The sequence below is a fragment of the Empidonax traillii genome, unplaced genomic scaffold, assembly GCF_003031625.1.
Source record: "Empidonax traillii isolate 1590-97213 ecotype Southwest subspecies unplaced genomic scaffold, ASM303162v1 scaffold821:size279169, whole genome shotgun sequence".
NCBI lineage: Eukaryota > Metazoa > Chordata > Aves > Passeriformes > Tyrannidae > Empidonax > Empidonax traillii.
In genome coordinates this window covers 224,056-247,420 of record NW_020956014.1, presented here as the reverse complement: position 1 = coordinate 247,420, position 23,365 = coordinate 224,056, and the positions used below count along the sequence as shown (strand labels likewise).

At 45.3% G+C, this 23,365-nt stretch overlaps 1 protein-coding gene and 1 long non-coding RNA gene across 3 annotated transcripts in view; one reads left to right on the top strand and one right to left on the bottom strand.

Annotated features, from left to right (window-relative positions):
• Positions 1-242: 242 nt before the first annotated feature.
• The window catches only part of RTN1 (reticulon 1), a 119,038-nt gene continuing 95,915 nt past the window's right edge, over positions 243-23,365 (bottom strand). The window contains exons 1-7 of one of the 2 annotated variants that reach the window (XM_027901916.1): positions 16,433-16,849; positions 5,049-5,256; positions 4,090-4,228; positions 3,147-3,216; positions 2,715-2,761; positions 2,565-2,623; positions 243-1,080 (exon numbers count right to left, since the gene is read on the bottom strand). In XM_027901916.1, the coding sequence (XP_027757717.1) occupies positions 1,038-1,080; positions 2,565-2,623; positions 2,715-2,761; positions 3,147-3,216; positions 4,090-4,228; positions 5,049-5,256; positions 16,433-16,493 (627 nt within the window). In that variant the 5' untranslated portion in view covers positions 16,494-16,849 and the 3' untranslated portion in view covers positions 243-1,037. Of the gene's footprint in view, positions 1,081-2,564; positions 2,624-2,714; positions 2,762-3,146; positions 3,217-4,089; positions 4,229-5,048; positions 5,257-16,432; positions 16,850-23,365 lie in introns of those variants that run through there. The other variant, XM_027901915.1, reaches the window with a different exon arrangement.
• Positions 15,314-20,219, top strand: LOC114066872. Its single transcript, XR_003573255.1, has 3 exons — positions 15,314-15,814; positions 15,956-16,082; positions 19,301-20,219. It is a non-coding gene; the product is annotated as an uncharacterized LOC114066872 (long non-coding RNA).

Here is a 23,365-nt window from a genome sequence, read left to right as displayed (position 1 = left end):
ACCAGAAAAACCCAAAATATGTGCTAAGATACCTCTTTTATTGGTGTTCTCATCAGGAAGTGAAAATATTGGATGAGCTACATACTACTATGCAGGTACTACTTGTTGGACTGCACCATTGTGGTCAGGGCAAAGTGTGTGCAGATGTCCAGGGGAGAGAGAGAAAGAGAAAATGCTCCTTTTTATACAGTATGTGTCCAGCTTGCAAACATCAAGACAAACCCAGTGGCAACAAGAGGGAGAACTTTTTACATTTAGTAACATTTATTTCTGCATTCGGTATCAAGTACATAAGTGCAAATATTCAGAGTCCATAATTAAGTCCATTAGGAACTACAGAGAATGTAATACAAATCGTAATAAATTGAACATGCTGGAACTTTCCAGTTACCATACATGTAAATCAGCCTGTCAATCATTTACGACAAAAGTACTGGGTTTTGTTTTCTTTTTTTTTCCTTTTTTCTTATTTTTTTTTGAGTTATACAAAACTGATTACCATAAGTACCGATTACTGTTTATTTTATTTGTGCTGGAAAACACTAAAACATCAGTCTACAATTCTATATAGTTAATAAAGATGAATCCAACCAGCAACCCAGTGACGTAGAAGCAATTTTAACTATTGCATCAAGTGCGCTAAGCAGGAAAGCCCCTAGCCACATGTAACATTAAAAGTTATAGAAGCAATGCCAATAGAAGAAGGAAAAACACTAAAAAAAAAATAAAATAAAATAAAGAGGTCAATATTATTTAGGCTCTCACCATCATGCACTTTATAAGCAACACAAAAAAACCACATCTAGTACACTTTTCTCTTTACTATACTTTTAGTGCTTGACACAAGTGATTGCAAATATTCTAAGTGCAGAAGCAGCAGGGGAAAAGCACTGCTTCTGAGTTTCATGTTTCTAAGATTATGGTGTTGAGAAAAAAAAAAGAATGATAAATTTGCAGTAAAGTGTAAGAACAGAGCTGTTTCACCCCAGATTTCCCCATTTTTCTCTACTGTGGTCGATGAATTCTTGATGTCTGCTTTACTCTGCCTTTCTCTTAGCACCTGGGATTTTAGCTTGAATCCTAGAAATAAAGTAGAAAAAGAAAAAGAAGAATTATATGGTGAAGTCATCCCAGTGGACCCCCACTTGGATTCTCATTCAGGGTTAATCTCTAGCTCGCCTTCAGTGTGTTGTCTCAACAGGTGGACTAAAGTGCAATAAGAAAAAGAAGTGATGCCCATCTAGGTGTTCTTACAGGCCTGTTTTTTGGTGGCCCATATAACCATGGGGTTTGCTCAATGATTTTCTCCCCCCTCCCTCCATTATTCCTCCATGGTCTATTGTCTATTGGAAGCCAGGACTGAAGTCTAAAAGAAAATTTTCAGAACAAACTTTTAGTCCTGCCCAAGGCGAGGGATTTTGCAGAATAACAGAAATATTTGCTACAAAGAGACCCTGAAAGTCTTTGAATCAACTTCCTACATGAGGCAGAACTATTGCCAATGCTAAATCACGTTGGCCGTGTCTTCGTCTTGCTGCACCTTGAAAACCTCCAAGACAGGAGGTTTTGGCTCCTCCCTGTGTAGTCTGCTCCACTCCTAATCTCCTAGTGAAAAAATTTCTCCTCATGTCCAGCATCAGCCTCCTAAACTGGATTTATTTTGTTGCTCCTTGTTATAAGCAACATCTGCCACTACTGAGAAGAGTTTGGCTGTATCATCTTCTATGTTCCCATCAAGTACTTATAGGCTGCTATGAAATCACTCCTTGCCAGCCTAAATAACCCCAGTTTCCTCAGCAGCTCCTCGTGAGTCACTTGCTCTCTGTACCTCACCATTTTGTAACCTTCCTCTGGGTACCTGTTACGCATCCAGCATTTGCAGAGCCATGGATAAAAACTGCTGAGATGTATGGATCTACCTTCCAGACCAGCCATCCTGCTACAGTAATTCTCAGGTTTTGAGAGCAATGCTCAGACTCTCTCTGTGCCCTTGGGGATCCCACAAAAGCTTTTGATAAAGGCAATGCGTTGGGAACTAGAGCAGACTGCATCAAAAATTTCATCCAGGTGCTCCATCCATTCCACAGGGGTTTGAAACACTAAAGATCACGGTGCTTCCAGGTATTTTCTTGCTGTAACAGCGTGGTGCTCTAATTCCCACTTTGTTCACTAATGCTATTATTAACTCCCTGAATGCAAAAACCCAGGCTTAAACTGATCAGTGGGGAAGGGAATTAACTCATTCCTTCCTGTTTGTCCTGGCCAGGTGTGTATATATGTATGGACTTCTACATGAACATCAGTCCCTGGTTGGGCTCCTCTGTCCACAGTTCCCCCAAACTGCAGGAGAGGGGAGAGAAGGATGTAGGGTCACAGCTCTGCCTTAGTCTGCACTCAGCTGAGGAGGGCTGTGTTCCTACAGGGATCTGCCCTCCCACAGCCTCTCACATTCCAGGGTCTGGGGAGGACATCATTGGTAGGACATGGTGTCCCCAGGACCACCCAGGTCTCAGCCACCACCACCTCACAGCAAGACTTCTGTCCAAGTCTGCCGCTGGACTCACTTTGCCACGACAGTGTTCATGTGGGTCCGCACGAGTCCCAAGTATTGATCAATCTGTGCCTGCAAGGAGCAAAAGGACACCAAGTCAACCAGGCAACAACAAGGCAGAACCACCCAGACACCCGAACTGCAGCGTTGAGGGCAGACCTACCTGGTACTTGTCATATACAACGGGGAGAGTAAACATAGACACCACAGCTGAGGAGAAAAAGAGCACACTGTTATATTCCTGCAGACCAGATTCCTCCAGAGAAGAGACCTACTTCGGTGACAAACATGTATCGTGCCACTTGGTCAGCTGATCCACCAGGGATCTCTGCATTAAAAATGCACTTTGCTGAAACCTCCCAAATATGGAATTTCCCGCTGCTCTGGGACTAGTGGCTGCGAAGCCACAAACCACAAATTAAGCTCTGTCAGGAGGGACAGTGTAACGGGATAATGAATATTTACTGGGAAGGGAAATAAATGTTGATGGTTTAACTGTGGGGAAGGCACGGTGAGGATAGGCTGTTTTGTCTAAGTCGAAATCGCGAGGGAGTTCAAGCTAAAAATAGATTTGAAAAGAAATGTTGATTTTTACCCATTATCAGAAGAGTCAGGCCATTGAAGAGGGCTCCCACGTAAGTCAGCAGCCACATTAGTACTGCAAACTAAATTAAAGATGGATCATTACATCACCTCCAGTGTCAGCATAAGAAGGAATTAGATTGCTTAACTAGCTAATATAACAGCACATTAGCCTTTTTTAATGTGGAAAGTAGTTGTTAAATAAGGCACATTAGGAACTAGGTAGTTTTTCTGGGTGTATAAACCCCATTCTCCATTCTGTTCACGGCTTCTTACCCTTTTAGCTGATCTTTCACGTATATTTAGGGCTTAATTGCATGCATTGTAGGACTCTGCACTGAGAACGGCACAGGCAGATTTCTGCATCCAATTTTTATGATGGCAGGAGTCATCCCACACAGGTTAACCACAGCCCCAAAGTGATAATTCCAGGGACTGAAAACCCTTGGTGCTGAAAGATGGGTATATTTTCCGAAAAGTTTTTACTAATTTAGGAGCCTAACCCATGTCTGCTCTCTTAATGATCTTCCTTTTGCTCTGACAAACACCTGCTTGGGTGTAAGGCTGAAAATCAATAATTATTTCAGCAGGGAATGAAAAAAAGACCTTCCTCCATAGTAGAAAATGCCACAGGTAGAGGAAATCCAGATTAACATCAGGGAACACCATTTTGTGGCAAAGTAACAAAAAGCATAACGCTGAGATGCTTCTAGAACTGTGGTGGAGCTAAGCTGGTTCTGCACATTTGTAATGCCTGTATTAGGTATAAATACATTCAAATGCAGAGACCCAAACATCTAAAGTGCTGGAAACAAGCAGTTTTTAAATCAAAAAGGAGAGCAACTTTTATATCTGGAGCTACACAAAACTGACTACCCTGTCAACATGGGGAGCAGCTCTTTGAAATGTAGATTGATCCTCTAGAGAGGGGTTAAAAATATTTAAAGCAATCCTACTTTTAAAGAATCCACGAGGTCCTGAACGAGAAAGAGTCTCCTCAGCTCTTTGACTGTGCTGTTGACGTATAGCTGGAGACAATCTGTGTATTTCTGGATCTGGTCCTGTGAAAGGTTCATCTCCATCTCCAAGTAGGCTCTGCCAGAAATACAGCTCTGGTTACAAACCCAGGCAGGTTCACCCTCTCCCCCCAAGCAGAGCCTGGTCTTGATGGGATTTGCCTCTTTACCCCACTCAAAGGGGGACACAAATCCTGTCTGGGGGGGTTTCCTCACAAATTTCTGTGCTCTTTGAGCTACGCCCATGAGTGACAGCTCAGAACTGACCCAAGTGAAGCAGTAAAGGGCAGCACCCCAACCAGACTTTCTTTTCAGTGGGTGTTTTTTAAAACCACACCAGTTCCATGACCTGCTTTACCAAGTAGTTGGCACAGCAGAGGAGAATGGATCACTTGTTCTCTTGGAGCAAACCCCCCAGACCCTGTGGAGGGTGGAGAGTGCACTGGCATTGGCACCGTCACCGTCACCCAGGTAAGGTGTTGCTACAGAAAGGATACAGGTAATTTCCCCTCTAGGTCCCAAAGATTCTGCCCAGAAACAATACTCCTCCTGCTTGCAGAGACACTGCATTAACTTAGCTCTAATGAAACTCTTTTTCTCTGTTTGCTTAAAATTTTCTGGAGCTTTTTGAATTACAGAGAAAAAAAATCCCATGTCTTAGAGGACGACAATTTTTGCGTTCTTTGGTTGGTTTTTTTTTTCTCTCCAGGATCTGAGCCAACACAGCCTTACATCTCTTGGGACACCGAACAACAGAAAATATCATTATCTCCCGTTTTGTGAGCAAGAAGAGAGTTTTATCCGGCAGAAAAGCGGCAGCTACAGAAATGTGATTTGCCACTGGGAATGGGCCGTTTGTAAGACAAACAGCCCCTGGGCCACAACAGCAGAGCACTCACTTGAAGGGGTGGCCCTCGTCCGTCTTCTGCACAGCCTGTAGGACCGATTTGTAGATTCTGAAGCTAATGGTGGCCGAGAGGCCGGCCAGGGCCAGGTAGGCCACGACACTGACGACGCTGAACTGGGTCAGGGAGAAGAGCAGCAACAGGAGGCTGCCAAACACGATCCCTGTCTGCTTGATGTCACGCCAGTACAACAGGTCGATAGCTGGGGAGAGAAGACCAACACGTTAAAGGCGGGAGCTGGCAGGGGATCGAGGGCGGCCACCACAGCCACTGCGATGCTCGGAGTCCTTGCAGGGGGGTGAAGGGAGGAGAGATGCTCCTGCTCACTTCAGCATCAACAGGAACTCCCCAACAGAAGCAGCAAAGTGGCTGGAGCGACGCACCGAGGAAACTACGACCGATGACCTACTTGAAATCCTTGTTTTCCTTGCGCCTGTGCCTGGGTTAGATAAGATGGATGAATATCTCCAACCGCAGCACGGTGGGTGGGTCTCTTGCAGCAGCAAGGCAAGAGCAAGCTGGGGTTTGTGTTGTTGCTAGGGCTGTATGGAAGATTTCAACCTACCTTACTCGATCTGGAAACTCACGGTCGTTTTTCTGCCACAAGTCCGAAGGGCAAATGCTTGATCAAAGCATTTTCCAGTTTTGGTTGTTGATAAATGAATGAGTTTGGGACTAGCTACAACAAACCGCTTTCCCATTCAAAGTTCTGACAATATAATTTTGTTATTTCCTAAGTTTTGAGAACAGAAAAGACTCCTGGTTTTACCGCTGCTTAATAGTTACATGTGTAAGAAGGCATTTTTCAGATGAGGCCTTAAAATACAGAATAATAAACCTCTCTTGCTACTCAATTGCAACCATCTCAGAAACATTAAAACCAAAAAAGCTTCTTGCCTGTTATGTAACTTTCCATGGGGGAAAGTTGGTCCATGGGGGGGTGTTGTTTACAGCAAAACAAGTGCATAAACCCATTTTTAACTAATGTATTCTTACATTTGTAAAGAAGCTGATTTTTACAAGGTTTTTCACCCACTTTGTATAGTTTACTTCAACCTCTCCAGCAAACAATCTAACCATCAGGAACAGACACCATAAAAGCAAAGTTCTTTGAAAAGACTGTGGAATATCCAGTCTCAAAAGGTAAACTGGATTTCTTTCTACTGACAGTTTTTTTCTGAGAGGAATTTTATCCAGCCAAAGAACATGCTCATGACAATCTAAACAAAACAACTTTAATTTCACACACTGCACAAGCCCTGATGAACATCTTGAACACACCACCAGCCAAACAGATTTCAGAGATGCCACCTGTCAAATAATTCTGAACAAAGAGTAAATTCAGGAAATCTGCAATCTGTACAAAATTTAAAAAAAAAAAAAAAAAAAGTCACAGATACAAAAAGAAACAAAATTAACACAGCCTAGTAGTTCTTATCATCTAATCTCCAGAAATTGTGAGTCACCATGGCTTGTTTGCCTTGAGTCAATGAGGTATATTACTCATTACTGTTACATGTATAGGTGTTGCTTTTCAAAGCTTTTGTTGCTTTCAAAGCTTTTGTTGCTTTCAAAGATGCAGTCAGCTGGAGCCCCACAAACCACTCACAGAGTTGAGGTGCTGCAGTACGAGACTTGCAAACTATCCTTACAAAATGGCATCCAGAACAAAAAGGGGCACGTTCTGGCACTCTGTCATATTCTTTTTCAGTCAAGGTGCTGCAAAATTCGGCAGCACAACAACTGGGGTGCTTTCACCACCAAAGAGAACAGGAAGTATTATATTTACTATGAGGGTGGTGAGGCCCTGGAACAGGTTGTCCGGAGAAGCTGTGGCTTCCCCATCCCTGGAAGTGTTCAAGGCCAGGTTGGATGGGGCAACATGAGCAACACGAAGGTGTGGAAGGTGTCCCCACCCATGGCATTCTTCAATTCTGTGATTATTTACATCTTTGTGCTTAAAAGTTCAGAGGGCAGTATTGGAAATATACACAATTCTCACTTTGGGATACTTAAACTTTCTATCCCACAGAAACTCCACATTAAATTAAATAAGCACAGGTGAGCTAGCTCAGGATGCTGTACATGGCACATCATCTGCTGATGACAGAAAAAGGCCACCTAACAGTGGAAAACACTCCCTGGGACACAGGCAGCAGAGAGGCAGACAAATGAGAGCTGAGCCAACAAATAACAAAACTCACTCCAGCAGAGCTCCCTGAGTCAATCCCAATTAATGATAAGACCCAAAATGAGCAACTAAGGCTCTGATCTTCCAACTCATCCTCCTGCAGACAGGCTGTATTCTCATGCAGAGAGATTCCAAGATGCATTTTCTCATTCCTTTCAAAAAGGAAGATCCTGAGTTACTCAAGACAGACTTGACCGTGTGTGTATATATCCTCAAAGTTGTTTTGTTCCTGCCATGGAAGAACTGGGATATTTATTAAGCTGTATCAGGTAAGGAAAGGGTCAGAGCGAGATGGAGAGAGGCCAAATGACACAGTTCTGGGGACATGTGCATGAGCAAGAGAGCAGATGAAAGGGCAGCTGGCCTCCTTCACCAGCCAAATGAGATCTGGGAGAGAGGGATCCTGCGTCTTTTAGACCTGAGGCAAATATTCCCCTGTGCACAGAAAGAATATGTGCCAACTGCTAGGTGGAAAATCTCAGCACAGAGAAGGGAGATGTGAGTTGACTGATTTTTACGTGCCTGTCCCAGAGCCCAGGTACAGCCTGGGAACACATTCCCTCTACCCACAGCCTGCCTGGTCTTTCAGGATTTCCAAGGGCAGGAAGCACATCTGCCTTCTCCTCATGTCCCTTGAAGGGATGGGGAGTTGCAGCAATGCTGCCATGTCCAGCTGTTTGGGTGGGATTTGCTGCTCTTGCAGCCCTTCCTCATCCTCTCCCTTAAGGAGAAAGGAGTGAGCCAAACCACTTTGCAAAACGTGATGCAGGAGGGAGGTGATCCTCACAGCTCCTTGGGCAGGGAAGGGGGAGAAGAAGAGTCCAGAGCTAGAAATCCATGGAAACTTGTGGAATCCAGCCATGGTTGGTGAGCTTCCCTAAGGAAACACTTTTTGTTTTCTTTGCTGACAGGCCTCAGAGATTTGAGCTAGTCAGTAATCAAGTAGTCAAACATATTTTTGTCCTATATTTCCTGACATAAACAAATCTCCCTTATAAAGCAGGCAGAGGTGCACTAGGTGCAGAATGCAGTAGCTGGGATCCTTTGCCTGGCTTCCTCTGAGTGCCGTTTTCCCCTGTAATCATTTACACCAGAGCCAAAGTACCTGTTACATCAGTGACTGGTGTTGTAAATAAATAGAGACTAAGCATCAAAGGAGTGGGAAATTTGCTCCTTCACCAGCAGGTGAACCGAGATTTGGGCGCATCAACCCCCTTCAAACCTTTTTTTGCATTCTGAACAGGAATGAAAATGAAAGATTAGATTGTCCATCACATGAACACATCTCCTTTGAGTTTCACCTCATCCTGTATTCACATAAAGATTAAGATTATGATTAAGATACCAAACAACTCCTTTAAACACCTGCTGACTCCAGGAGTTTACTGCCCCTCAACAGGTCACTAAACATGGTTGCAGCTGCGTGTTCCTGCCTGCACCCCTTCCCTGGCACCCTGAAGACAACCACCCAGGCTCAGACCAGCCTCCCCAGCACATGGGGACGCAGTGGGTATGAGGATGACAGGGCCAGGAGCTGAGCTGGAGCTGCAGCTTTCACACACACACTCCTCTGCAGAGACATTCACCAGCACATGCTGGCCCCGGGCTGAGACAGGCTTTGAGCCCAGCTCTTAGGTGGGTACAGCATTCCCCAGATAAATTAAGGGACAGGGGATCCCTCACAGCGTGGGTCGATGACATAATAATTAAGTGCTTTGGTCAATCTGTAGGGAAAGAATAAGGTCCAAGTGTGATGCAAGGTCCTGCAAGCACCAGGCGTGTTGCTGGTGGTGTGTGAGTGTGTGCACGGCGCTGCCCAGACCCCACTACAATGGCACAATTCTGAGCAATGCACACTGAATATGCATGAAGCAGGAGGCTGGTGCCACGTGAGGCTGTTGATGTGTGATTTGCATGCAATTGGACAGGGGCTCAATCTGTTTGGCTCAGCAAGATCCACTTCCGAGAGCCAAAACGCCAACTTCAAACCACCCAAAGTTTGCAGCTCGGATTTGCAAAAAGGGTTTGGGCACTGAAACCAGCTTCAGCTTCATTGAGGGTTGGGTTCCTGCTGTTTTGGAAATCACTACTGTAAAATCCTGGCCATGCCCATTAACATGCAGAAGCTGTTCAGCTGCAGCTTTCCATGATCTCCTTTTGGCCTCCTGGAAGGAGGGAAGCAGCGCCGGTCACTCTGCACTCTTTCCAGTACAACTCACCAGAGCTCTGACTCATCTGTGGTGGTACAAAAGGACTCTGGGTTTTGCCAGAGCTGCCTCAGACTCAAAATTATTTATCATGGAGGACTTGCCAGCCTCCAGTAAGACAGGGCTGCAGGTCACTGCTGCTGCCTTTGAAGAGTTTCTCCGGAGAAGTGGGTCTGATGAGCTATTTATCTGCAACTATCACCTGCTTGTGCTTTTAACTCACAGCAGAACTTGTAAAGTGTTACTCAAGTAGTTCTAGTTGACAAAGCTTTCAAGGGTGCCAAATCAGTGTCTCAGCTATGCATTATGGCATAACCTCTCCTAACTAAATCATGGTGATCCTCCATTTGGGGCCAAACCCCAGACCAGCCATGCAGAAAGGTGAACTCTATAACACAAGCAACCGCCTGTTAATATGAGCAGCTGGTAAGTACCCATGTTTGTGAGGCAAGCTAAAATTAAACCCACAAATATAAGGAACAGCAGCAGCAGACAGCACCTGTGCCAGCAAGCAATGGCTCCCAAGTAGAGTGCCTGAAAGCTCTCGCAGCTTTCATCGTGGCTTTGAGCAGACAAATGTTTCTGCTCCTCTATATATGGCATCCAAAAAGCCAAAAGACAGACCTGGGGGCTGGAAAGGGCAGCGCTGGAGCAAGGGGTGAACAATTTGAGACAGCTGAGGTGAACTAATCGATGATGCTCCTGAGTCCATTCTTCCCAAGACCTGCTGGTTTACGTGGTCCCCAGAAGTATCACAGTGTGGGGCAGCTGCAGGCCCAAGGTCCTGAGGGAAGATCCCATGGGGAAAAGAGAGGATTCAACCAACCTGTAGCTAAAATGTCCTCACACCTTCAGACTCTCACATGGTTATGTTATCAAAAGGCACGTTTGTAAGAGAAATTGGGATCTCTCCATTCCACATCTCAAAGAAAGATGAAAGATTTTTAGATAAAAATTAATGAGGATCAACTGACCACAGGCTGGACAATTCACTTCTTTCACAGCTTCTCCCTCCCTTCCTCTGAAAACGTCTGCAACACTGTGTGGAAAATGAACGTGCATCAAGCAGCATTTACATGGAAGTCAGTACAAAAAGTGTGGCAAACCTCTGGTATCCAGCCTTAAGATGAAGCTCAAGGTCTTGATGACTGTATAAAACATCATATGCTCTTCAGCATACTAATAACACCCTTGGATGTGATCAGTGCACTGAACAGCTTCACTCTCTATCTAATACTAGTTTTAAAGAGAAGTGAGAAAAACCTGTCTACACACAGCCTTTAATTATGTACACAGTGTAATATCATGACTTCATAAATATAAATGACTTCATAAAGCATTTCTCAGACCTACTGGGAGTGAAAAGATTAGGAAACGCAATTTAAGAACTGTCTTGTTTACAGCATTGTCACAAAAATATCTGACAACAAATGCAACAATTCTGTAGGTTTCTGAGCAGAAATAAATATTGCTCACACTCAAAGCAAGTCCAGCTTGCAGCTTTAACCATGGGCTGCAGGACCAGGCCTTCCCTCTTCTCTCCAGTGAAGGATCCAATGTGGACATTGCTTCTCTCCCCACATCAGATCTGATTCTAATGTAATACAGATGGATACACAGTTGAATGAACAGTTTGGTGCCTTCTGGAGACTGCTGTGATGTACAGCAGAGCCAAGAATAAATACATGTGCTGTTTCATGAGGCAGATCTCCTTATCCTTTATCTCCAGCCTTGAGGGATCTCTCCCTACCTCTTCCTCTCGAACACGCTCTGCCCATTAACTTCCTGCCCTGAGTTCAGCTCTACATCTTTACCATCCACCTGTCCCAAGACTTAACTTGAAATTTCAGACTAAGAAGATATCTGGAGCAAGAACAGGACCAGGGAAATGGAAAATCTTGAAGCAGTCTACCTTCCACATTATATCCTACTCCATCTGCGAGATCAGAACATGAGCAAGGAAGGACTGATTGATTGCCTTACATGAGGCACCAGAGTGGGCTTGGGTAGACAGAAGAGGATTGGCAATAAAAATATCGGCCCTGCAACCATACCTCACACAAGCCCATCATCACATTATTTATTATTTATATTAATTAGTATTTAGTAATGTTATTTTTGCTGTTATTAATGATTATGCTGTTGTTATTTTCATGGGCACATGAGAGGTGCTTCAAGACCTGGATTAAACACAGAGGGCAGAGAAACACCCAACTCCAGCTCATCAAACTGTATCATCACCTGCCTCAGACAGTTTCTGTGGAGGATGATACTGCTCTCACCTTAAGTGAGCAGAGATGAAGCAGAGTCCCTGAATGCAGTTCCTGAACACACATAATGCTATGGAAATGCTAAGATTTTCCCAAGATTTGCCCCTGGACTAAAATAACAGACAGGGACCCTCTCTAATTCCACCCAAACATTTGAAAATCTGCAGATTTTCAAAATGAATCAAGGTTCAAACCTATATTATTTGTGATAATTAACCGGAGTGTGGAGAGAGGATCCCTTCTGATATCAAAAAAGCCTCACCAGAACTCACTTCCCAAAGACCTAACGAAAATAAAAGCAGCCCTCCAATGTTGCCACCTGTTCTTAAAAGACATGGCTCCGAGCAACCTGGTCTAGTGGAAGGTGTCCCTGGCCATGGCAGGGTGGTTCTAACTAGATAATATTTAAAGTCCCTTCCAACCCAAACCATTCTATGATTCTGTGATGCACAGCAGGTAGGCAGAGCACACTGTCTCACGGATTTTTTGACCCCCTAGGTCAAGGTGTTCTTTGGGATGGTTGCCAGACAAACAGTGTGAAGCACATCTAAGAGGATTTCTCCTCTAACCTTAAGCTCTTGATCTTACAGTTGTATTGCCATCAACAGGAATGTGCTGGAAGAAAAATTGATACACATTAAAATGAAAGTAAACCTGAAAGAGGAAAAAAAATCTTGACAAATTTCAATCAAATTTCACAGGAAATCTTCTGAGCAATTTCACAGGAAATTCAAATTTCACAGGAAATCTTCTGTGAAATTAAGAAATAAATTCCTCCTAAGTTAGTGTAGTTTTGTGAAACCATTAGTTAATTTGGTTACACCAGATGATGACTTGTTTACAAGACTTTAGCCCTACCAAGAACCAAATACTGGGATGGATTTTTATTGCGTGCATCCCAGCTGAGAGATCAGCCCACACCATTTTCAGGAAAGCACTGAAGGTACCAACTGGCTGAAGTTAAGTTTTCATTATAAAGCTGTAATTAAACAGGCTTCACAACTGTCAATAAGATTACAGATTAACTGCATGCATCCATATTATGGCCACTGAACTTCTCTTTCACCCTTAAAGTGGGGAACGTCACCAGGAATAGATGGTGCAGCTTCTCATCACCCTTTCGAAACCAACTGATACATCAATCAAGTAAGGAAGCTGGTTCTCTGAAAACACCTGTCAAGAAAATGCTAATCAGTAACTCAGCAGCGTTATGTCAGCTAGATGGATTTGATGAAGTCTGCAGTCCTTTTCCACATTAAGATATAATTATAATGTGGATAATACTTAGGATCATTTCTATGAACTGTTCACAGGCCTGTTTCTCTGAATCTTTCCATTCTTCTTTTTTAATAAGTCTTGCAGGAGGTTGAAGCTGCAGGAACAGGCATGTCACTTACTACCACACAAGAGATGGTAAGTAGAAGAAAAGAGTGGGAAAGGGAATACTCATAGGGACCAATGAACTGACATCAAATAGCTCCACCAGGTTGGGTCAAACGTGGGCACTGATCCCTTCTCTCCTGTGACCAGTGACAGGACCCAAGGGAATGGCATGAAGCTTTGTCAGGGGAGGTTTTAGTTTGGATATTAGGAAAAAGTTCCTCACCTAGAGGGTGCTTGGGCACTGGAACAAGCTCTACAGGGAACTGGTCACAGCGCCAAGCCTGACGGAATTCAAGAAACTTTTGGACAACATCTCAGGCACATGGTGGGATTGTTGGACCGTCCTGTGCAGGGCCAGGAGTTGATCCTAGTGGGTCCTTTCCCACTCAGGATATTCTATGATTCTATGTCCTTACTAATCCAGAGGAACCTCTCCAGTTGGGTGTGAAGCTGTGTCCTGCCAAGCAGGGCTGAGTGCCTGGGGAAGGCACGGAGGTGCTGCACCACCTGAAGCTGGAGGCACACCTCACCCAGCAGGTCTGGCAGCTGCACACTCGATGTGTCACACAGCTGACACTGGCTGCAGGTTGTTGTCACAGGAGGGCCCACAGCCACCAGAATGCCCAGCCAGAGACGTTTCTCCGCACACTCATGCATTATGCATGGCCCCATCCCAGCCTGCTTCAAATGCATCACCTTCCAGTGCAGGGAGATGACTTGGGCGTGGAAGTCGGCTGCGACTCCCCAAAGCTACCCATGTTAATATTCTGAATTAAGCAGACCCCCAGCGGGGCCAAATTACAGTCCCGCTCGCCCAAGGGCTGGATCGTGATCTGCCATCGCTATAATCCCACTGAATCTGCAAGATGGACGGGTAAAACACTCTGAAATATTTCTAAACATATGCGACAGCAGCAGTTGGTTCACAGCAAGGAAAATAACAGCACATTGATCTAGCTGGGCAAAGCCAAAGCTTCACCAAGTGTCTCTGCAGCTCCTCAAGATCCCCACCCAGTTATAAGTACCATAAGGTCAACCCAATGATACAGCTAGTTGTAAGCTTGACTGTCTGGTGATTAAAACTTATGTAAACCTCAGTGTTGTATCTCCTTAATTTCAGCAGAAATACGCTCTGTATTTACTGAGGTTTCTGTCTGCACCTGTTATGCTCACAGACATTCCAGAGTTTTCAGGGACGAACCATAATTCCACTGACAATGAAGCTGGAAAAATTATACAACTCCAGGTTGGCAAGGAACTGATATTCTGGGTTGAGACAGAGACTACATGAATAATAGATATTAAAAGAATCAATGAACTGAGTCTCCGTTCTTCTGAATTTTAAATTTCTTCTATTTTATCTGGACTGATCAAAGAATTTTACTGACAGAAATAACATTCTGCGACTACTTCATGTTTTCCACAGGATCATTTTTGAATCATAAAGCACCACCCAATAATAAGAAAAAAAAAATGCAAATTCTGTGGAAGTGAGGCAAGTGATTTATTTTAGCTGCGTTGATTTTTTCAGACCTGGGGCTTTTTTTTCCAAACCAGCATGGGACATATTGAGTCATTTAATTTTCAGCAAACCTACCAGTTTCAGAAAGGAAAATGCTGAAGGAGAGAAACCCCACTATTATTATTAATCATACACTAGCAGCAAGCCCTTCATTATTCCCCTTTTCTAATTTACGAAAAAAATATTTTTTTCTGATAAAGAAAGAAAATGCTTAGTTTGCCTCTAAATACAGGTGGTTCAGCAATCTGACTCAGCAAATCAATGTCTTTATAAAAATCAGCAAAATACTGAGCATTTTTGGGAAAAATAAACCAAACAAAAGCCCCAAGCCCCACCCTACGAGGAAGTTTATCTGCAAAGCTCAGATGAAAAGACCCTGAAGTTTGGTTGTGGCTCTCCCGTAAAACCTTAATCAATCAGGCAGACCCACGGAAAACCCTTGCCCTTGATAACGGCATGGAAAGCTGGAGCTGCTGGAGACTGGCATTTAACAGGTGCATCTGTTTACTTTCCAGATACTCATCTTCCTTAAAAAACCCTCCGTCTGTAAATACAATTAGATGCTGAACTGAGACTGCAAAAATATCAAGCTCCCCAGAGACAAGTGCCTGTCTGAGATCTCCCTCTGTCCAAAAAAAACACTTTAGGAAGGTTTTCCAGCTTCTGTTGCATCGAGCTGCGTTTATGAAACTCTGTGTGCAAGCATCCTGGACCCTTTAATAAGATGATGCTATGGAGTACTCTCTCTCCCAGGGACCCTGTTGTCAGCGTCAACATCATGAACTGACTATTCAGCGTAAACACGCACCTTAAAATTAAAAAATACATCCAAACAAAGCCTGCCCGGAGCAGCCTGCCCGGCAGGATCAGCCGCTGGCTTTTCTCCCTCTAATCTGCCCACCGAGCAGCGTCACAGAGACTGTCTTTTATCAAAACAAAGGCTGGATGCTGGCTGGGAAGTGTGAAGCCCGACTAAAAATGGCTGAAAAGCTGTCCAAGGCACCCGGGAAGGTGGCCAGCCCCACCCAGCGCAGACACCGACCCGCCGAAAATACGCTGAAAATCAGCCCAAAAGGGAGATGCTATTGTTCCCTTCGCCTACGCGGCAGCGAGAGACAACATCACCGCAACATTTCACCCCCGAACGGCTCAGCGGAGCGCTCGGCAGCATAATGAAAGGATTAATGGTTTGTTGTTTGGTTGGTTTGTTTTTTGGTTTTTTTTTTTTTTTCTTTTAAAGCAATCCTAGGAAGCAGGGGGCAATCCCGCGGAGCCCTGGCGCTGTCGCCCTCCTTGCTAAAGCTGCGTTTTCTTTGTGTCGACACCAGGCTAAGCCTGGCTCTGGGTGTGTCCGTGGGCAGGAGGCACCCAGGCGCCCAACGCCACCACCTCCAACCCTCGCCAGCCCCAGCGGGCACCAATTCACCGTCACCCGGCTTTCCTAAAGCCCGAAAGGTAGGAAATCATGCCAGCGATACCCCGACGGAGGGAGTCAAGGATGAGAAATGACGCCGCTAAACGGCAAGGGCGGATGCTTTGGGAATGAGCTGTAAGGTGGGAAGGGAGGACCTATATCCTGGATGCTTTCAGGGTGAGACAGCTGGAGATGGGAGAAACGCATTCAAAGAATTAAGGGCTTTTTATCTTTCTGTCTCAAATTACCCCAAAAGAAAAGCTTCACGGGGAGGGAGAGAAAACAGCATGCAAAGGCCCACAGGTGAACAATGCAAAAATGGATGGATCCTGCCTTTGCCTCCTCTGCCATGCAGTCCTTCTAGCATGCAACACTAGAATAGATATAATACCCTGACATTTCCAGTTGCTCCAAAGACAGTCCATCTTGGTGGAATCGGCACTGGCTTGCATCTCGGAGAGCTGAGGAGCTGCCGGTCCTTTCGTCGGAGGCACTGCGTTACCAGTCAGGCATTCCCGAGCATGGGTGGGTTAGTGGGTATCGCTCCCGTCTCCCCGCTCGGCTCCGGACTGATGCTGTAAGCAGCACAGGCGGAGGGGGAGGGCATATTGTACGCGCTGCGGTCTCCACTGCAGCAAATCAGCAGTGTGATGTGGTTGCCCTAGGGAGCAGGCTCCTTTGAAAAGGGGATGCAGTCCCTTTTCAAATCAAAAGCTTGCGCTCGGCGGCTTAGCCTCCCTAAGCCATGGAAATGGTTAAGGCAACCTGATGGCAAAGAAATAAAAAACAAATTGGGTGTGGGTGGAAGGGGGGGGGGGGCGGCGGAGGGTGAGCAGTGTTTCCTATGTGTCTCTACGCTTGTGACTATTCATGTTCCAGAAATTTCTTGACAGTGATGGAATCTGGTGTTTTCCTCCTTTTTTCTTTTTCTTTTTCTTTTTTTCTTTTGTAAGGGCCAAATTTCACCAACCCCTTCAGGATTTGATGCCCTCCCCCCCTCTTTCATCTCAGCTGGGTGGGGTCAGGGAGCAGGCAGGAAAAAAACAAGGTGAGGATCTGACCCGAACAGAGCAACCCCCATATTGCTATTTTTTAAAAAACAGTAGAAAACAGCAGAGTACCCACCACAGCACTGGGGATCACCCTTTTACCCCTGTAGGCACAGGGTGACCCGTGTGGCCCCTCATGCCAAGCCCTGCTACACCAGGATGCTGAGGACTGCCAGCTGCACCTGGGTTTGGGTGTTCAGGGTGTGAGTGTTGCCTTCACTCACTGCTCAAAATGCTGCATAAACCAGGATTTGAGGTGTAGGGGTGCAGGTATACAGGACAATTTGTGAAAATGTGTGCTTTCTGTGAGCCCACTAATAGGTGAATTTTAACACACTCCCTGACACTCCTCCCCTAGCAGGACATGGCCCCTGCCTCAGTTTCCCCACCACAAAAAAACTACTGGCAGAGACATCATAACTAAGCAATGGACATACTTGGCAAATACTGGGGGGGAAGGAGGGGAGGGGAATGCTTTGCCACCCAACCTGTTTGCATTTTCAGATTTTGGGCTGGTTATTAATTACTGAGAAACTCCCCCAAAAAGTCACTCCATTTCACTGAAGAGTGACCTGAAATACGTCGTATCTGACTTGGTCCAGTCATCATTGGCAGAACAACCCCAGCTGGGGACCTCTCAGCTCTGAGTCTGTATTTGATCTTTTAGATCATGACAATTCGTAAAATAATCTTACTTTAGCCATGTTGTACTTAATTTAGCTTTTTTTGGTATAGAAACAGGCACCATCACAGTCACAGTGAGTCAGGTACCCATCAGAATGAGGAATAGAGTTTGGACCTCTCTGCTCTTTTGGCTCCAAAAACCAAAAGTCTTTAACAGATAACTCCTCCAACTGGCAGCAGTAGGTCACTTATCCTTCCCTCAGGTAACCCATCTCCTAGAAGAAAGCCAAAATTTAAGGAGAGATTCACCAAACTGTGATCTTACCCCTTGCCTAGGAAACTCTGCTGGGATTACAGAGGCCAACAGCTTTTGTTCATTTTTCTAAACAGTCTTTGAAATTCCCCCCAAACACTTGCTTAGGCTTGAGTCCAGCATCTTCAGTCCCCTAACAGTGAAATAATTAACTAACTGGCTTCAACTGCCATCACATATAGTAAGATTAAATCATCTACAAACAATGTCACAAATCTGGATTTTGTGTTCTTCCTGGCTTTGCTAAAAAAGGGAGGCAACAGGTTGGCAAGGGATGACTTCTAAGTGTGGACTGGTTGGTTCAGACTGTTTGCAAGGGCAGAAAATATCCCTGTTGGTGCATTTTGCCCTGCACACTGTCTTGATGGGGTTCCCAGCACCAATCCATCATACAAGGTATTTAAAAGCAGTGTATGTAAAACAGAGCCATCACTCATATGAAACTCCTAAATCCTTGAGTACTTGGAAAAAAGCCGGAGAGACCCCAAACACAGTGCATAGGTGAAATTCATGGCTGTTTGGCACGTACCACCAGCAACACAGGAGAGAGAAGGCAAAAAAGTCTCTACCTAGTCTCACTGTAAACCACATTTCTAGTCAGGTAAAAACGAAAAATTCTCTTTACACAGAAGAGTGGTCCATGTACATTTAAAATCATAGAATCAGCCAGGTTGGAAAAGACCTCTGAGATCATCAAGTCCAACCTCTGATCCACTACCACCACGGTTACTAGACCATGGCACTAAGACCATCCCACTGATGAGTTCTCCTTGCTTTCACTGTTTGTAGGAATTTGTCTTGCCCCAGATTTCACGTCTCCATTTCCTCTTTCAGGCTACCAAAATGAACCACATCATCAGGTTTCCTGCTGCTTAAATTCTTACTTCCCTTTGGAAGAGCATCACTTCAGGCCTGGCCCATGTGGCTGGACTGTCCCCCACCGCTTCCAGAACTATTTTAATTCATAGGCACCAGAACCCATCACTTTACCACAGTTACAGGAACATTGCTTTTGCACTCATTTATCCCAGGAGCTGAGGCAGGTGAGGGACAGAGGCAGTGCCTCACACATAACACTGTATGTGTGACTACACAGATGTGCACAAAAAGTGCCAATCAGCCCTGGTGGATCCAGGACTAAAATGGCTATTGATAAAAAATTTATTTCTACAGTGAGAATTTAAATTATGCATTCAGTAAGTAGTGAGCCAAAATTAGGAATAAGCAGCTGGTTGTCAATAGACTGAGGGTAAGAACCGCTTGTTTTCACCAGAACTAAACCAGGACCACCAACTCAAGCTTTACTGGGCAGACTGGAAGGCACAAATAAGAACGGCACTACCTGGATCTGAAGCATGAGACATGCACAGAGATCTTGGCATCAGCTACAGGACACTGCAGTGTTGGAGGAGAACTTTCCTCTGATCATAAATAGAAGCAGGATGAAAAGCAGTAAATGGAATTTTCTTCCCTTCCCTTCAGGGCGCTGTCCATTGCAAGCCCTCTTCTCCTGTGGGTGTTACTGAAATTATTGCAGGTCTTAAGATGTGTTAGTGAGGTCACATGAAGCTCAGTGTTGATGGCACAACCACAAGCCAAGTGGGCTCATCAGTATTTGCATGTTAATTAGCTCAGCCAGAGATAATGACCAGTGTTCACAGGATGTGTAGAGTAAGGAACTCAGCAAAATAGAGTTACCTGGTTGCTTTCAGCCCTTCCTAACCTCCTATTGCTGGAAACCTCTGGCCAAGTTAACACACGTGTAGGGTATTGATGGCTGGATTGTTTCCTTCCATCCCTCCAACCTCAGCAGGGATCTTAGAACCACAGAATCACAGAATGGTCTGGGCTAGAAGGGACCTTAAAATCATCTACTTCCAAACCCCTTGTCCATGGAGGGGGTTGCCACTCACTAGACCAGGTTTCTCAAAGAGCCATCCAACCTGGCCTTGAACACTTCCAGGGACGGGGCACCCACAACAGGGATGGCTGGATGGGGTGCAGACTGCAGCTCAGCAGAAGACACGAGCACCCTGCCATGGTGTGTGGGCCACCAGGGTTGTGCTGCTTACAGGGACACCAGAAGTCCTGCATCAGGACACCAGCCCTACCTTGCTTCCCTTCAAAGGCCCTCCCACTTCCACGGTGACCTGGCCTGCCTGTGCACCACTGATGAGCTCTGATGAGGTCAGAGTTAGGTAAATATACTTGAATTGGCATAACAGTCCATAAGAATTCAGAAGTACCCACTGTTCTACAACGGGAAGGATCACACGTGGAACTAAACTTCAGGGCTGTCCCTTAACAGTTCTGCTGGAGAGCAGGGCTGGAAATGTGCACCGGTTTCAAAGGCTATTTAATGACTAAAAATCCAAAGGCAGAGCTGAAACCACTGCTAGCTCTGCTCAAAGAGCAGTGACTTTGAAGGCACTTTGGACTGATTACGTTTCTCGGAGCAGCGCTCTGCATCACTCCGCGTCAACGCTCCGTGGGACACATTGAGGGCAGCGCCAGATCTGCAGCGTGGTGCTGTGAGATCCCGACACTTAGCACTTTAGGAGAACAATAGCATTAAGGGAGATCATTGGGTTTTTCTTCTAAGCTAATTTGTTCTTAGCATTAGCAACAAAAATAGAGAGGATGCTATTTTAAAAGTTGCATTAATATGTCTCGAAGCTCTAAAGAGCAATGGGGAATTTTTGCCTGAGTACTCCAAGCCAAGGGCAGCCAGCAATTACATTTTCGTGAGGAGGCTGTCAACAGCAGGGGCATGGGCCAGATCCTGGCTCTGCTCTCATCCTTCTCACTGTCTTGTGCTCATTCTTGCACATTTTGTGGTTTGCAGAATTGCTCAGAGTCAGATCAAGTGGCAAGGCCATGAGCTGGAAGATGCTGATGGCTTTCTCAGGTCCATCACTACTCAAAGTACAGGTAGAAAATAGACAGCTCTGTCCTTGCTGTCTTTTGCCCCAAGTCTTTGGAATTTTCTCTTAGGAGATATAATGCAGTGATGAATTACCTTTTTTCTCAGGTCTTCAGACCACAAAAGAAATCAATAAACTGGTAAAAAAGACAATATGGTATTAAACTGGTGCAATTAAAGTCTGGAGCTGAATACTCGTAACAAAAGAAGCCTCATGTCCTGGCCTGTCACACAATGTTCCAGCCTCCTTGCAATTTCTTTTATGAGTCTTGAAATGCCTGGGTTTAGAAGGGTTTTTTGAAATCATCAATCAAAATATTTGGGTGGTTCATGAGGACAAGAAGCGTGATTTTGAGATGTGTTGCTAAGCTTCTGCTCTGCTGCCTCTTTCACTTTCTGCTCAGCAGAACTATTCTTCATTGCCATTTTTTCTCAAAGGCTGAGATTATCATGAGGTATTCAGCAGTAACCACGTGACATGAGTCAAATAATTGTGTGAAAGAATCAGGTAAGATTTGCACTTTCTTCCCTTCCTGGCACAAGGTGGCCTTTCCTTGAATCCTAGTAAATGAGCCATGTGGGTGGGGGCAAGTCCTTAGATTTGACGCTATTGTTATTAAACAATTTTTAATTTTGAACACCTGATGTGTCTCAGTGAAGCTGGCACAGACCCTCTTCACAGGCCATCCCAGGGATGGCCAGGACTCCTGTGGTGCTGTTTGAGCTCCCTGATTACTGCAGGCAACAGTACGATTTACGCATAAGAATCAGTTTTGATTTACTCCTGGTTTCTTCAGTGGGATAATTTCTCTTGGTTCTTTAATGTTATTTTTGAACTGTGAGGTTCATAGAAATAAAGGCTCTATTCCTGCCACTGACCTAGAAAAGTCTTTTGATTCCTTCCAGTGGGACTACTTTTTTTGCAGTTGCTGGGAACCTTAAAATTGTGTGTTTCTCTCCTCTGGGGGAGGTAATTGCTACATCTTCATTCCCCCTTTAAGATTTGATCAGTAAAGCTGAAGAGACCCTAAAACTCTGGCTGACCTCCTGCACTCCCCCATTACAAAGGGCTCTCATGGCACTCGCAGCCTACTCCCATTTTCAAGCCTTCTGCTTTTAAGTCTGTGCTGTGAAATTTTTCTCTCTTACAGCATTGCTGGTGTTGCAGCTGGCATTATTAATTCAATTTCATTAGCTGATCTTCCTAATGGACTGGAAGACAAAAGAAAAGACATTCCTGAGTCCACAGTGTGGTTGAGCCTCAGGAGATCTGTGTTCAGTCCTCGCGTCCTCCACAGGCTTCCTACATGACCTTGGGAATCATCTCTCGGAAGTCTCTGGGTCTGCTTGGTCTATTTAAATTTGGGGCATTGTCTGCTTTTCAAGCTTTGTTTTTGCAGCACCCAGCACAACATCTGCGGCTCTAACAAAGGAGCCTCGCTCGTTTTTGCAATACAACTTGCAGGCTGGTAGGCTGTCGTTCTTGGACCGGGGGAGATCAAGATTGTAAAGATGAATTGGGATTACACTGCTCTTAGGAATTGGTGAAATCCTGCCCAGTGCTGTGGAAAGATCCTGGGTGACAGAGGAGCCTCCTCTCTGGCCAACCATGCCCAGAAGAGATGACAACAATGCATTTTTAGCAGAATCTCAAAGCAAGGATTGGTGGCCAGTGCCTGAGCTGGAGAATAGAGGCCTGGGCTTTGCCACATGGCAATGCCACAAACCACCAGGGACCCTGTCCTTGCCTGTGGTGGAAGTCAAGGAGGTGGCTCTAGAGCAGCTCATCTTGCCGGCTCTCTCCTGCTGCTGCTGCCACTCTGGAGGGAGGCACAGCCCCTCTGAGATGCTCTGATGGGAGAAGGAGGCAGTAAGAGGGAGAAATAAGAATGTGAGCAGGGGCCATGCCACTACAAGCAAATGGCATGTGGTACCCAGAGACAGCAGGCCCAAGCTGTGAAGCTCCAGGTGCCGATTCAGGGTCCGGGATGCTCTGTCTGAGCACGAAATACAACTACAAACTGTGCGACCGTGACTGCAAACTAAACCAACAGCCTGCAGGCAGAGGTTCAGGAGACTGAGGTTTCATTTGCAGCAGTGCCACAAGCCCTTAATTCAGGTTGAGATTCTCATAAGCAGCCAGGGGTGCTTGCAAATGAGCTGTGGCTTGCAGTGTTTCTGTTGGCTCCTCTGCTGCTGTACCCGGCGCTTCTCCTGCCAGCCCAAACCTGGCAGGGGGGAGAAGGTGCAGAATGACTTAATGCAGATCAAGCCCCTCTCTCCAGCCCCAGTTCTCCCCCCAGAATAATTTACTTCAGGGAAGAGTGTCATCCAGCAGGCTCTGAGCTGTTCACTGTGCTAGAGAGCTGCTTCAAACATCCCACCGTGGACATCTTTGCATCCCCCACCCCACTG